The sequence below is a fragment of the Lissotriton vulgaris genome, chromosome 2_2 (genome assembly GCF_964263255.1).
Source record: "Lissotriton vulgaris chromosome 2_2, aLisVul1.2, whole genome shotgun sequence".
NCBI lineage: Eukaryota > Metazoa > Chordata > Amphibia > Caudata > Salamandridae > Lissotriton > Lissotriton vulgaris.
The window spans coordinates 322973254-322986008 of record NC_141688.1 but is presented as its reverse complement, the minus strand read 5'-3'; the positions used below and the strand labels follow the sequence as shown (position 1 = coordinate 322986008).

The following is a 12755-nucleotide window of genomic DNA, read 5'->3' as shown; positions in this document are numbered from 1 at the left end:
GTGCGTCAGGGCCAGCTCCATTCATAAGCTTGTGGGTGGTACAAAGGGCCTTGAATTCTACTCTCTGGCGAACAGGGAGCCAGTGTAGGGCTTTGAGGGCGGGCTTAGCCGACACTCTGGGGGAAAGGTTCATGATGAGCCTGGCCGCCGCATTCTGAGTACGTTGGAGTTTGGCCAAGGAGTACTCAGGGGCCCCTAGATAGATGGCATTGCTATAGTCGAGCCGTGCCAAGACAAGACCCTGGACAAGTAATTTCCTGGATGGGAGGGGAAGAAGAGGCAGGATTTTACGAACAGACCGTAGTAGACCGAAGCAGGTGCCTGCTGTCTTGGTTGCCTGCGTTTTCATAGTGAGGTCCGGTTCTAACCAAACTCCTAGAGTCTTAATTTCATTTTTAGGGGATGGGATTTCACCGAAGGTGTCGGGCCAGGACGTAGGCGGCAAGGTTATCCGTTTATTGCCTAGGAGCATAATCTCGGTCTTTGCGCCGTTTAGCTTCAAGGCCGAGTCACACATCCAGGTATGAATGTCCTGGAGACAGTGGAGCAAACTGTCCGGATGGTTATCCAGGTGGGACAGGGATACGACAAGTTGGGTGTCGTCAGCGTAGCTGATTATTTTTATGCCGTAGGGGGCCACTACGTCTTCCAGGGGCGCCATATAAACATTAAAAAGAGTTGGGCTGAGCGACGACCCCTGGGGAACTCCGTTCTTCAGTGGAAGAGGATCTGACCGGGAATTGCCGTCCCACACCTGGAAGGATCGATAGGATAGGAAGGATTCGATCCATGCTAGCGCCGTACCCGCAATTCCTGCCTTGGCCAGGCGGTGTAATAGGACACGGTGATCTACCGTATCGAAAGCGGCGCTAAGATCCAGGAGGATCACTGCCACTGAACCCCCTGAGTCTAGGATACACCTTGCCTCCTCGATGACAGCGAGGAGTGCGGTGTCCGTGCCGTGGCCAGGTCGAAACCCAGTTTGGGATTGGCGCAGGATGCTGTGGGTTTCGAGAAATTGGGATATCTGAGCATTGACTAATTTTTCAGCCATCTTACTGACGCAGGGGAGCAGTGAGATCGGTCTGTAATTGGACATGTCGTCCGGGTTTAGTTGGGGCTTTTTGAGCAAAGCCTTTACGACTGCGTTCTTCCAGTTGGGGGGAACCGTTCCACTAGCTAGGGAAGAGTTGATCAGATCCCTGATGGTGGGGGCTATGGTGGAGGACACCTTTTTTAGGAATCTTACAGGGGCTGGGTCCAGGGGGGAGCCACTTTTCATTTTAACAAGCGTGGCCGTCACCTCGGGGAGGGAAACTGCTCTGAAAGTTTTCAACTGTGGGCTATTATTTTCGTCCGCTGTGGCCAGGATAGGAGGGCTGATGGTGGGAAGGGAGTCAAGTATCCGTAGAATTTTAGAGTCGAAGTATTTAGCTAGATCCTTGCTTCTATCTGTGGCAGGGGAATGAGGGGGAGGTGCTGTTGGGATGTTTAATAATTCTTTGACAATCTGGTAAGATTCTTTGGCTGAGTTGGTCGATGTTTTTATTCTGTTGTCGTAGAATAGTGATTTAGCTGATTTCAAGGCAGTCTTGTATTGTCTAACCGCGTTGCGATAGGTATCCTTGTTGCTGTGGAGCCAATCTTTCCTCCAAGCTCTCTCAGCCTTTTTACATACTTTGCGCAGGGCTCTAAGATCAGCATTGTACCAGGGGGCATGGCCCTTGGTTTTGATTTTCACCTCTCGGTTTTTGATGGGGATAAGGCTGTCAAGGGAGGAGGAGATCCAGTCTCTGAACTGGGTATCCGCCGTGGTGGAGTCGACTGCCAGAGTGGGGGTAGAAGCGTCGAGCGCCAAGGCCCAGTTGTCAGTTGAAAGTCTGGCCCAGGCTCTATCTTTGGTGACGGTTGGAGGGTTGTGGGGTTTCTTAAAGGCCCCCGGGAGATGAGTCAAAACAAGGAAGTGGTCTGTCCACGGGAGGGGGATGGATTTGGTGAACTGGAGGGAAGGGATGTTCGAGAGTACAGGGTCGAGTAGGTGACCTTTCGCATTCGTGGCTCCTGCGTTAGTTAGGGAAAAGCCAAGGGCACCAAGTTCACTGATTATATCGGACGACCCGGTGTCGGTAGGGTCATCGAAATGAATGTTCAGGTCGCCTGTAATCAGGAAGTTGGAAGTGTGGTGGGCCAGGGAGGAGACGGATTCCAAGAAAGCGGAAGAAAAAGGGCCGAAGTGACCGGGGGGTCTGTAGATCAGAAGGCCTGATAGGGAGTAGGTCGGTGAGAGCGTCAGCGTAAACAAACAGCTCTCCGACTCCTTACTCTGGATCTCTGTAGAGCGGCAGGTGAAGTGGTCTCGGTAGACGATGGCTATCCCACCACCTCGGCCTACAGGCCGGGGTTGGGACATGATGAGAAAGCCCGGGGGGAGGGCCGCGACTATGTCAGCGTTAGAGTGGCTAGTGATCCAGGTTTCGGTGAGGAATAGTATATCCAGGTCGTGGTCGACAATTAAGTGATTAATGAGTAGGGCATGTTTGGGGAGCGATCTACAGTTAAGTGTCGCTAATTTGAGGCCCGGGAGAGGGACGGCCAACCTGGGAAGGAGTAGGTTTCCAGGTTTGCAGGTGTTACAGCCGACGAAGGGGACATTTGGGTCATGTGTGTCATGGCAGTTGTTATTTTTCGAAGGTCTGAGGCTAAGGAGATCACACCGAGAGTAGAGTCTCCTAATGGCGGTAGGATCCGGCATGGGGGCTGGCCCTAGGCCCGGTCGTGCGCGGACGGGCGCAGACGGGCCTGCCTTAGGCGCGCCTTCGGCGCGCAAACGGCGCTCCCGCTGCGCTCGTCCGCTGCGCTCGTCCGCTGCGCTGGAATGGCCGGCACATTTGTAGTGTGTAATTAGGGGCGTGGCCTCGCAGGGGGCGTGGCTTCGCCTTTGACCGCGCGGGTGGTGTGGGATTCCCCCTCTAACAGCGGGGACTTGCTGTATGTCGAGGGTCTGGCAGGGCAGGCAGAGCGCATGAGAGTGGCGCTTTAGCTCAGGTGAGCTTCGTGAATTAATGCAAGTTCCTGGTTTTTTTTTTTTAAAAAGCAACACGAGAGTAAATGTGACAAGTTTAAAAAAGGAAAATGCAGCGTGCTAGTGCCTCCGGCTTTCCGCCTCAGAGGGAGATTAACAGAGATGGCTTCGTTGCGCTTTCAGAGCGTTTAAATAGACTGGTGGGCGTGGCCTCGCAGGGGGCGTGGCTTCGCCTTTGACCGCGCGGGCGGTGTGGGATTCCCCCTCTAACAGCGGGGACTTGCTGTATGTCGAGGGTCTGGCAGGGCAGGCAGAGCGCGTGAGAGTGGCGCTTTAGCTCAGGTGAGCTTCGTGAATTAATGCAAGTTCCTGGTTTTTTTTTTTTTTTAATGCTCCACATGCCCCGTTAGTGCCCTGTGGCATCATGGCCTGGCACCAGAGGGCGCTAGAGCTCTGCGGCCTAGTGGGTGTCTAGGACCCACAATATGTGACCGCACACCTCTAGGGTCCTGGGGTGTAGCTCTCCCAGGAGTATGTATGGGGTGAGGTCTTTGGGGGTAGTGTGATGCCCACCCACGTGTAGGAAGGCAGGGCCAACTCTAGGGCAGTGCGACAGGTGCCCTTGCACCGGGTGCTGACTTCAGGGGTCACTGAGTTTGCAAGTTAACTTGATAGTAATAGAGCGCGTTACAAAAGTCTTTATAACATAACATAACATAACATTGATTTTAAAAGCACCTGATCCCTTCTTGTCAAGATAACTCCGGTGATTCATGTTTTTCCTGGAGAGAGATCGGAGTTTTGTCTAGTTGACATTTTGACTGATCATAAAATAGCACAGAAGGTTAATGCGCCTGCTGCAATTAAGGTGTAGGATGCAGATCACAAAGTGCATATGACGTAAATAGGTCAGTGGGTGACTGCTTTTCTAAGAGACATCCTTTTGTTACTTGCAATTTATAAGTTAAAGTCTTCAAATATAGAACAGTGAGCTATTAACTGTCATTAAAGAACTGCGCGCACACTGCGAAGTATAGATGAGTGCGTAGATGAATGTTGCAAAAAGGGTTCATTTAGGTAGAAATCATTCTGATTATTAAAGAGACCCCCCCAGCCATGGTGTTGAGTTTTAAACTCTCAGGGGCAGATCTACAAGAACCTAACGCAGCGCGGTGCGCAAGTCATTTGGCTGCGCCGCGCTGCGCTAGTTTCGAAGCACAGGGAGGCAACATAATTACAAGAATATGTCGCATCTCGGTGCTTCCCCCTGCGCTGGTGCACAAACTGCTGCCATGTGCTGGCACAGGCACCCTTGCACCATGGTGCAAGGATGATTGCGACGAGAAGGGATTGTTTTGTGCAGGAAAGGGCCCCTTCCTGCACAAAACAATCAGTTGAGGTGATTTCCTCTTCCAATGTGTGCTGTTAAATGCAGCACGCACTGAAAGAGGAAAAAAACGAGGAGAAATTAAAACATTTCTCCTCGTTGCACCTCGCTACGCCAACCCCTAAGGTAGCGTAGCATTCAGAAGCATCTCCAGGTTTACGATTTCTCGTAAATCTGGAAATGCATCAGTGGACATAGGTGTTGCGTGGGAACACCCACAGCAACACCCACGGCACGCCCCTAACACGCAGAGTGTTGCGGGAACAGGGGCGATATTTACAAGCACAGGTTAAGTCACGCAGGGTGACTTTACCTGTGCTTGTAAATATCACTTAGCAGGCTGCGCCACCGGTGCGTCACGCAACGTGATACACTGGTGGCGCTAGGGGCTTGTGAATCTGCCCTTGAGTTTGTGCTTCTCCAGAGCAGGCCATCTTAAAGTATCCTGCCTACCCATATAGATGACGTCACCCCTACAACTTGTAGTAGTCTGTCGAATGTAACATTTCCTATACACTGATTTACATAGCTATTGTGTATTATGTAAAGTGCTCTGACAGCCTACACTGCTATGAGTGGCGCTATAAAACAAATGAAACGCATCTGAGATTGAGTGGTTACGGAGACTTGAGGGGCGCTGTTAAAGGATAATTGTGAGGGAATCCGTGGTGGGGGTGGAGGGGTGGTCTCCACTTCTACCATGGATGGGGGGGCGCTAAAAACCATTGCGGCAGATTCTGGACCCTTGCACCCCCAGTGCTTGGAGCCACAGAGGCGTCAGTCTCTTCAAGGGGGGGTGGGGGGGGAGGGGGCTACCGTGGTTATTCAGTGACTGCTCGCAGCAGGGCACAAATCCTGAAAAAAGCACTGGGGAGACTAACTTAGTTAATCAGTAAGCAAGTGGCATCACAGGGTGTGACATCATGGCACGTGACGCGCGTGACATCACAGGAAGTGGCATCACAAGAAGTAACACCTGTCTTAAGCCCTCATATACATATTTAGCAGGTGTATCACGAGGACATTGGAACACATTTCGAGTATACTTGTAAACTCTCCTGAATGAGGCAGAAGATATACACTTTTGTATGCGACATATAATACAATGTTGTCTTTTGTAAGCGTAAAACTTCCTCCAACCATAGTGCTTTAAAAGAAAAAAAAGTGATATTTAAATTTTTATAACTCCTCCTCAGGGGTAATACGCGTATATAAATTTTATTTATTTTGTGCAAATACTGGGAAAGAGCAACACAACTGCAGTGCTTACAGCACAGGCAAATCTCCTAAACAGAGCCTGAACAGAGTGGAAAGCTGCCTCTCTTAAGTGTGTGTGAAGTGCTAAGAAGGTGCGAGCCTTTGTCTCCCCTCTGCTGCATTTGATTCTGGGTGTGAAGGTCCTGACCTTCCAGCCCAGAGACTCGGCCTTAGTTATGGCCGAGTATCCCAGCAGGAGTCTGAAATAAGAGAGCCCCGACCCCGTCTGCACCTTGTTGTGATCGAAAGCAGATGACAAGATGCAGGCGCTGCTGAAAGTGTGATTAAACAAATTAGAATCCACTCAGCAAGTGGTGGTAATCCCTAAAGTGATGGGGAGCACACAGTGCTGTTTAAATGCCCCTCACACACCAACAGGCCCCTTGGTGTCATGCTTCATCATCGGGGCCTTCGCACCCCTCTGCGGGATGCGGCGTGCTGCAACTCACGAATACGTAGGAGCACTTAATAGTGAACTATGTGTAGGTGTGTGTTTAAGGGAAGAAGTGTGAGTGGTGAGGTGATGTGAAAAAGTGAAAATTAATTAAAAAAGTGAAAATTAATTAAAAAATACCTGGCTCGTATGAAAAATTATTTAATATGTCCTCGGCTGGTATCACTAAAAGTGCAAAGTGAGGTTGATAATATACGTATTAGGGTATATCAACCAATGAAAGCGTCGACATGTTTCGGAGTCCAGCGACTCCTTCTTCAGGACGAGGATATGCACGTTATCCTCACCTTACTCACATGGAATGTAGAATGTCAAAGTGTATTCTACAGAAAACAAAAACTAGGTGAAATGTACCTATCAATGTTAATTATGAAAAAGCTCAGTTGCGCCCAATTGGCGTTAGAGAAACCTGTGGAATAAAAAGACATAATAAACATCTCAGTCGGACGTCCAGGAACAGGGAAAAAGACAATGCTTTCCAGTCAATAATGGGTAAAAAAACCCAAAAATAAGGTTCAGGAACCCTGTAAAAAAACATTGAAAATGACACACAGTAGACATAGACATACATCTGTAGTAAAACACATAAGGGTATTTTTTCTCCCCAAAACATCACTGTGGAGGAGGGGGAGGAGTTGTTAAATGGAGGCTTACTTATAGTTCAAGGTTTGATGACCTCATGAGCCTAAGCGTGGTATTGGGGGATTCCTTCCTCATTGCTCAGTAAAGCAACCTAAAGGATATTAAGGGAGGGTTTTAGGTTGTTGTAGTAATTTGGGAGAGAAAAAGCTCATCCTCGATGCTATGACCCAACTCATGGTTACTGCATGGTATAATCGCCTGCCTTCCCCTCAACGCTGCTCCGATGAAGTGTGGAGTGAGGTTGGCGATTTTACTCTTATATACTGCCCTTGCTTCCAATTGGGGAGTAAATTGGTTTATTAGGCACGGAAACATGCCCAAGTACTGCTGTTCAGAGTAGATGAGCTCTGGTACTGCGCGGTACGGGGACCGAGTGCGCATGCGCCAGAAGCTAGCGCTGATGTAATCGCGCATGCGTGGTGCCCGGGATACGACTAAGACTGTTACAGTCAACGCGCATGTAAACACACACCTACACATAGTTCACTATCAAGTGCTCCTACGTATTCGTGAGTCGCAGCACACCGCATCCCGCAGAGGGGTGCGAAGGCCCCGATGATGAAGCATGACACCAAGGGGCCTGTTGGTGTGTGAGGGTCATTTAAACAACACTGTGTGCTCCCCATCACTTTAGGGATCACCACCACTTGCTGAGTGTATTCTCATTACCACGCTACCCAATACCACGCTTAGGCTCATGAGGTCATAAAACCTTGAACTATAAGTAAGCCTCCATTTAACAACTCCTCCCCCTCCTCCACAGTGATGTTTTGGGGAGAAAAAATACCCTTATGTATTTTACTACAGATGTATGTCTATGTCTACTGTGTGTCATTTTCAATGTTTTTTTACAGGGTTCCTGAACCTTATTTTTGGTTTTTTTTACCCATTATTGACTTGAAAGCATTGTCTTTTTCCCTGTTCCAGGACGTCCGACTGAGATGTTTATTATGTCTTTTTATTCCACAGGTTTCTCTAACGCCAATTGGGCGCAACTGAGCTTTTTCATAATTACATTAATAGGTACATTTCACCTAGTTTTTGTTTTTGTAGAATACACTTTGACATTCTACATTCCATGTGAGTAAGGTGAGGATAACGTGCATATCCTCGTCCTGAAGAAGGAGTCGCTGGACTCCGAAACATGTCGACGCTTTCATTGGTTGATATACCCTAATACGTATATTATCAACCTCACTTTGCACTTTTAGTGATACCAGCCGAGGACATATTAAATAATTTTTCCTACGAGCCAGGTATTTTTTAATTATTTTTCACTTTTTTAATTAATTTTCACTTTTTCACCTCACCTCACCACTCACACTTCTTCCCTTAAACACACACCTACACATAGTTCACTATCAAGTGCTCCTACGTATTCGTGAGTCGCAGCACGCCGCATCCCGCAGAGGGGTGCGAAGGCCCCGATGATGAAGCATGACACCAAGGGGCATGTTGGTGTGTGAGGGGCATTTAAACAACACTGTGTGCTCCCCATCACTTTAGGGATCACCACCACTTGCTGAGTGGCTTCTAATTTGTTTAATCATATTGCTAAGGAAGAGTGAATTCACTTGTCTCTCTCTCTCTCCCCCCCTTTGTTGTATTTAAGCTGCTGAAAGTGTCCCCGTACAGCATCTTTATCAGTGTGGCCCAACTTCTCGGCAAAGTGGACGGCGTCCCCCCTGTGAAATAAGTGGGTGGATGCCGTCCACCCGCGTGTACCTCCGACTCCTGCCCTGGCTCGCGCTTTGTACTACAATGCACCCCTCAGTCAGGGGGGCGTGGGGCTGAGTGCTTGTCGGGCGTGCTCCTTGCAGGGAGCCTGTGCGCTTCGAGGCGCTGCGCGGCACTTACGCATGATCTCCCGGATGGTTATGGCCTCCTTCAGCACCGCTGGTTCGCTCAGACCCGCAATATTCTGCGCTCGGACCCGGAACCGGAGCTTGTCGCCCGTGGTGAGGTCTTTGACCACCATAGTGGTGCGTTCCGTCAGCTCCGGGTGAGCAGCGACCCACTCTGATGCTGTGGGGGAAGGAGAGGACAGACGGTCAACTGGGAGCATCACCCACCCCAAGTGTAGCGCCAAGTGACCGCGAGCAGCGCACTGCGAGGGCAAACACAAAACAAAGGCTGCAACCAAATCACAATGCATAAGAGAAAGAGCCAGACAGGGCATGGTATTATCAGAGACTAATGACAAAGGACTGAGGACGACATGACTGCAAACCAATAATCGAACAAGAGTTCATATAAAAAGAGTATCTGAGAGTCTCCGAGAGAGGCTTGAAGATGTTACATATTACAGCAGACCCGTGACAGAGCTTTAAGTGGGTTTGAAAAAGTGGGTGGGGGGGGGGGGAGGTGAGGGAGGTAAGGCTCTCAAAAGGGGGTGGCTAAACTAAAGAGTAAAGCTAAAAATCTGTGATTAGCATAGTGAGCCACCCAACCAGTATTTTGTTGCTTCTGTCATTGCATCCAGCTATATGATTCAACAAGTAACATTGCACATACCAGAAGCCAGGAATATTGTCTTTGCCAATGGTTGTTAGTTGCATAAGTTGAATAAGCAAAAACTATCAATGCGCAGCATAACATATCAAAAATGCTTCAGTTCTGACATCACGAGACGACTGAAAGAACTACAAGGAGTCTCTTTGAAGCCACTTCAAAGGCAGTGCAGGCTGGCGCTGCCGCAGAGATAAGATTTTTTATTCCACCCGGAAGGTGAGGGCAGAAAAATATGAAGAGCCCGAAGGGACCCGTCTCTGCACCTGTTCTTTAGAACTTCCGGGGCTGAGCACCGGCAGGACCCGGCCCACTTAAAGTTCTGCCTGCAACAAGGCTCTGCTGAGAGAATCTACATGTCTCTCGTGTAACAAGGCTCTGCTGTGAGTGTACACGGCTCTGCTGAGAGTGTACAAGGCTCTGCTGAGAGTGTACAAGGCTCCGCTGTGTGTGTGTGTGTGTGTGTGTGTGTATGTACAAGGCTCTGCTGTGATTGTGTACACGGCTCTGCTGTGAGTGTACAAGGCTCTGCTGTGAGTGTGTACAAGGCTCTGTTGTGAGTGTACAAGGCTCTGCTGTGATTGTGTACACGGCTCTGCTGTGATTGTGTACAAGGCTCTGCTGTGAGTGTACACGGCTCTGCTGTGAGTGTACAAGGCTCCGCTGTGAGTGTGTACACGGCTCTGCTGTGAGTGTGTACACGGCTCTGCTGTGAGTGTACAAGGCTCCGCTGTGAGTGTGTACACGGCTCTGCTGTGATTGTGTACAAGGCTCTGCTGTGAGTGTACACGGCTCTGCTGTGAGTGTACAAGGCTCCGCTGTGAGTGTGTACACGGCTCTGCTGTGAGTGTGTACACGGCTCTACTGTGAGTGTACAAGGCTCCGCTGTGTGTGTGTGTGTGTGTGTGTGTGTATGTACAGGGCTCTACTGTGAGTGTACAAGGCTCTGCTGTGAGTGTACACGGCTCTGCTGTTATTGTGTACAAGGCTCCGCTGTGAGTGTACACGGCTCTGCTGTGATTGTGTACAGGGCTCTACTGTGAGTGTACAAGGCTCCGCTGTTATTGTGTACAAGGCTCTACTGTGAGTGTACAAGGCTCCGCTGTGAGTGTACACGGCTCTGCTGTGAGTGTGTACAAGGCTCTGCTGAGAGTGTGTACACGGCTCTACTGTGAGTGTACAAGGCTCCGCTGTGTGTGTGTGTGTGTGTGTGTATGTACAGGGCTCTACTGTGAGTGTGTCCAAGGCTCTGCTGAGAGTGTGTACAAGGTTCTGTTGTGAGTGTACAAGGCTCTGCTGTGAGCGTACAAGGCTCTGCTGTGAGTGTACAAGGCTCTGCTGTGAGTGTACACACCTCTGCTGTGATTGTGTACAAGGCTCTGCTGTGATTGTGTACAAGGCTCTGCTGTGAGTGTGTACACAGCTCTGCTGTGAGTGTGTCCACGGCTCTGCTGTGAGTGTACACGGCTCTGCTGTGATTGTGTCCAAGGCTCTACTGTGAGTGTACAAGGCTCCGCTGTGTGTGTACACGGCTCTGCTGTGAGTGTACACGGCTCTGCTGTGTATGTCTGTGAGTGTACAAGGCTCTGCTGTGAGTGTACACGGCTCTGCTGTGAGTGTGTACACGGCTCTGCTGTGAGTGTACACGGCTCCGCTGTGTGTGTACACGGCTCTGCTGTGAGTGTACACGGCTCTGCTGTGAGTGTGTACACGGCTCTGCTGTGAGTGTGTACACGGCTCTACTGTGAGTGTACAAGGCTCCGCTGTGTGTGTGTGTGTGTGTGTATGCACAGGGCTCTACTGTGAGTGTGTCCAAGGCTCTACTGTGAGTGTACAAGGCTCCGCTGTGTGTGTACACGGCTCTGCTGTGATTGTGTACAAGGCTCTGCTGTGATTGTGTACACGGCTCTGCTGTGTATGTGTGTGAGTGTACACGGCTCTGCTGTGAGTGTACACGGCTCTGCTGTGAGTGTACACGGCTCTGCTGTGAGTGTACACGGCTCTGCTGTGAGTGTACACGGCTCTGCTGTGATTGTGTACAAGGCTCTGCTGTGATTGTGTACACGGCTCTGCTGTGATTGTGTACAAGGCTCTGCTGTGATTGTGTACAAGGCTCTGCTGTGATTGTGTACACGGCTCTGCTGTGATTGTGTACAAGGCTCTGCCGTGAGTGTACACGGCTCTGCTGTGATTGTGCACAAGGCTCTACTGTGAGTGTACAAGGCTCTGCTGTGAGTGTGTACAAGGCTCTGCTGAGAGTGTGTACAAGGTTCTGTTGTGAGTGTACAAGGCTCTGCTGTGAGCGTACAAGGCTCTGCTGTGATTGTGTACAAGGCTCTGCTGTTATTGTGTACAAGGCTCTGCTGTGAGTGTACACGGCTCTGCTGTGATTGTGTACAAGGCTCTGCTGTGAGTGTGTACACAGCTCTGCTGTGAGTGTGTCCACGGCTCTGCTGTGAGTGTACACGGCTCTGCTGTGAGTGTACACGGCTCTGCTGTGATTGTGTCCAAGGCTCTACTGTGAGTGTACAAGGCTCCGCTGTGTGTGTACACGGCTCTGCTGTGAGTGTACACGGCTCTGCTGTGTATGTCTGTGAGTGTACAAGGCTCTGCTGTGAGTGTACACAGCTCTGCTGTGAGTGTGTACACGGCTCTGCTGTGAGTGTACACGGCTCCGCTGTGTGTGTACACGGCTCTGCTGTGAGTGTACACGGCTCTGCTGTGAGTGTGTACACGGCTCTGCTGTGAGTGTGTACACGGCTCTACTGTGAGTGTACAAGGCTCCGCTGTGTGTGTGTGTGTGTGTGTATGTACAGGGCTCTACTGTGAGTGTGTCCAAGGCTCTACTGTGAGTGTACAAGGCTCCGCTGTGTGTGTACACGGCTCTGCTGTGATTGTGTACAAGGCTCTGCTGTGATTGTGTACACGGCTCTGCTGTGTATGTGTGTGAGTGTACACGGCTCTGCTGTGAGTGTACACGGCTCTGTTGTGAGTGTACACGGCTCTGCTGTGAGTGTACACGGCTCTGCTGTGATTGTGTACAAGGCTCTGCTGTGATTGTGTACACGGCTCTGCTGTGATTGTGTACAAGGCTCTGCTGTGATTGTGTACAAGGCTCTGCTGTGATTGTGTACACGGCTCTGCTGTGATTGTGTACAAGGCTCTGCCGTGAGTGTACACGGCTCTGCTGTGAGCGTACAAGGCTCTGCTGTGATTGTGTACAAGGCTCTGCTGTGATTGTGTACAAGGCTCTGCCGTGAGTGTACACGGCTCTGCTGTGAGCGTACAAGGCTCTGCTGTGATTGTGTACACGGCTCTGCTGTAAGTGTGTAGAAGCCTCTGCTGTAATGTGAGTGTGTGTAAGATTCGGCTGCAAGTGTGTACAAGGCTGTGCTGTGATTGTGTACACGGCTCTACTGTGAGTGTGCAAGGCTCTACTGTGAGTGTACACGGCTCTGCTGTGAGTGTGTACACGGCTCTGCTGT

General features: G+C 50.2%; 1 protein-coding gene across 1 annotated transcript in view; it reads right to left on the bottom strand.

Annotated features, from left to right (window-relative positions):
- MYBPC3 (myosin binding protein C3) overlaps window positions 1-12755 on the bottom strand; it is a 412405-nt gene that overhangs the window by 92784 nt on the left and 306866 nt on the right. The window contains exon 27 of the mRNA XM_086959710.1: window positions 8620-8787. Coding sequence (XP_086815836.1) covers window positions 8620-8787 — 168 coding nt within the window. The remainder of the gene's footprint in view (window positions 1-8619; window positions 8788-12755) is intronic.